This window comes from Penaeus monodon, chromosome 29, assembly GCF_015228065.2.
Source record: "Penaeus monodon isolate SGIC_2016 chromosome 29, NSTDA_Pmon_1, whole genome shotgun sequence".
NCBI lineage: Eukaryota > Metazoa > Arthropoda > Malacostraca > Decapoda > Penaeidae > Penaeus > Penaeus monodon.
In genome coordinates this window covers 2,744,952-2,747,658 of record NC_051414.1, presented here as the reverse complement: position 1 = coordinate 2,747,658, position 2,707 = coordinate 2,744,952, and the positions used below count along the sequence as shown (strand labels likewise).

At 43.9% G+C, this 2,707-nt stretch overlaps 1 protein-coding gene across 1 annotated transcript in view; it reads right to left on the bottom strand.

The window, feature by feature from the left end:
- Positions 1-235, bottom strand: part of LOC119591903 — a gene marked incomplete at its 5' end in the record, with an annotated part of 20,185 nt that extends 19,950 nt beyond the window's left edge. The window contains 1 exon segment of the mRNA XM_037940656.1: positions 1-235. Coding sequence (XP_037796584.1) covers positions 1-235 — 235 coding nt within the window.
- Positions 236-2,707: the final 2,472 nt, after the last annotated feature.

Below are 2,707 nucleotides of genomic sequence, written 5' to 3'. Positions count from 1 at the left end.
AGAAAGTGAGTCAATGGTATTGTTGAGTGGGGGAGTTGGGGAATGATGTGCACTATCATTTAGTCTTTCAAAATGTTGTTCAAGATTATGTACATTATAAAAGAGTCCTCTTCTCCCATCGAACTGGGTTTCTGCACTTCTGCGTCGCTCTGGCAGGACTGGGTGATTTTCACATGCACTGAATGGATCATATGAATTAGGCACAACTGGCGCAGAGTTAGGTAAAACAGGTGTGCTGGACGTGATTTGGGAGCCACAGAGGAGTTGGGGTGTTGGCCCCTCCCCTTCCCCTCTTCAGGTTCTTGAAGGCTGAACGCTGCCCTGGGAAAACCCATTAAGACAGAGGGTCCACCCTACCAGCGGGACTATTGACTGGTGGCTGGAAAAAAACAGGGCTGGTTGCAATGGTAGTTGTATTGGGCGAAGTGTACACTGGCCCTGGTCCTGCTACCATTCCCGGGCCATAGCTGTACACTAGGTAGCCACTGGACTGCAGGGGACCAAACACATGGTGGGTGGCATTTTTGGGGGTTGGGGGGGAACGGGAGTGACAGCTGTGCTGCTGGTGATGACAGGTGTTGTTGGTGTTGGTGGGATGCCTGTCCGGATGGGGGAGGTGACTCTGGGGGCAAATTAAAGGGGAGGGAAAGCCAGGGCCCTCCCCCGGGGGCCCAAATATCCACCATGGTGGATGTGTGTCTTCTGCGACAATTCCTCCTCACAACGCTCGCGATCCAAACCATACTGCAACCAAAGAATAACATGGGTTTGTTATATTTTTCAATAAAACAGAGATAAACTTAATACAATAACAGTTCAGGTTGAATATACAGGTCATATCAGTCAATGTAAAAAATCATGAAAACATATAGTGTAAGTGTTAATCAACCAGAAATACTATTTGAAAATATTTGGAGAATGCTATATCCAGGGGCAAAATATTAATCTTTATTGCTATTTGGGCGGCCCCTCAGTATGCCAAAGGGGGAATTGTTATAAAGATAATTAGATTTTCAGTGTGAAAACGTAATTCTAAGTTGTGACTTTAAGAGCAAAAAAATCTAAACTATGAAGCACCTAAGCCTCCACAGCAGCATGTCTGGTAAAATGAATCAGACTTTCCAGGGGCATTTTAAACCATCCAAGACAAAATGAATAAATAAAATTTTAATGTCAGAAACTCATATAAAGGAAAACATGTCCCAACAAAATGAAAATCACATTCCTCAGATCCCTCTTCTTGCACCTCTCCCACATTCACTGCCTTTTCTCTCTCTCACCTACTTCCATACACATGCAATTTTTATATTCCCCGCCATCATCCCCATCCTATACATAATCCTTTTATCCTTCTCCCCCATCTGGCACTCCTGTTTCACCCTGATCAGCCATACATTTTCATCTATCAAGGATTCATTTCTGTACAACTATGCCCCTTATGTCACTTCCTTGTGCTCTACCGACCAACGTGCTTGGATTTATGAATAACTGTATTAATATATTATTCTCTGGAAAATGCAGACAAAGGGAAATCCAAGGCTTTCAAATATTGTGTCTGGGGGTACAAAAGAAAATTTTGAATGGAAAGATATACCGGGGCCCCCATACCCTTTGGGAAAAACAATGGGGAAAGGTTTCAAGTTCCAATATACAATCTTGACTGCTTATATCCCAAAATACTTCTTCTACCCCCTAACCATTTCTTTGCATCATCATCTTCACAACATAACGTCCACCACAACTTTTCTGCTTTCACACCTCACCCGTCCCCACCTCCTCTTCATTCTCTCCCTCCTTCTTGATCTCTCACTCCCTCTTGCCTAATTCACCTTCCAGTAGCATTTCTCACAACCTTTCTCCTCCTTCCATGCCCCCACACTCCCACTCCCTACCCACCCCAAAGCTCCATCCCACACCCCCGCCCCCGCACACACCTCACCTTCATGGCGGACTTTACGACTAAGCTTGCAACACTTACTCCTCCCACCTCCTCCTGTGGCGCCGCTCCATACATGACCTCACCCCTATGTGTTGATTGGTGTGCTGATCTTAACCCGACAACGATCTAAAAGGGATAACCTTATTTCCCACCGTGTCTGCCAGAATAGCATTCTATCAAACTGATCAATCAAAGTCAAGTGTCTAAAAAAAGAAGGAAAAAAAAAAAGAGAGGAGGCATCTTATGATGGCAAGTTGTTCTGTGTATAGTGAGCGTAAAAAATCTAGGTGATTTTTTTAATTGAACTAAAATGACAACTTGAAAATACCAAGTGAGAATAAACCACTTCCTCCTTGATCTATCAACCAAGCTGTCTCGTATATAATCTGCTGAACTATAAATTCAGGTAAACACGCCTGCAGTTGGGGAAGGATGCCGATTTTCTATTTGCTCTCACGCATCAACACATTTACTTAAGTAGACACACAAGAGAGGGACCACATTTACCAAGAAAGGTGGCAGGCGGGTTTTTGCCTTCACACGCCCACATGCACACAACACATGGACACTGATTTATCACATATACATACTAACTGGTACACAACTCTCGCACTGGGTAGCAAGTTTGAGGAACACACAACAAACATTCTGAAACACTTTAACATATTTGGCAGTAAGAACCCCTCTCTAACACTACAACATGGCATGAACACATGGCTGCTCTCTTTTACACATTCATGTACACATGCCCCACACACACATATTCAT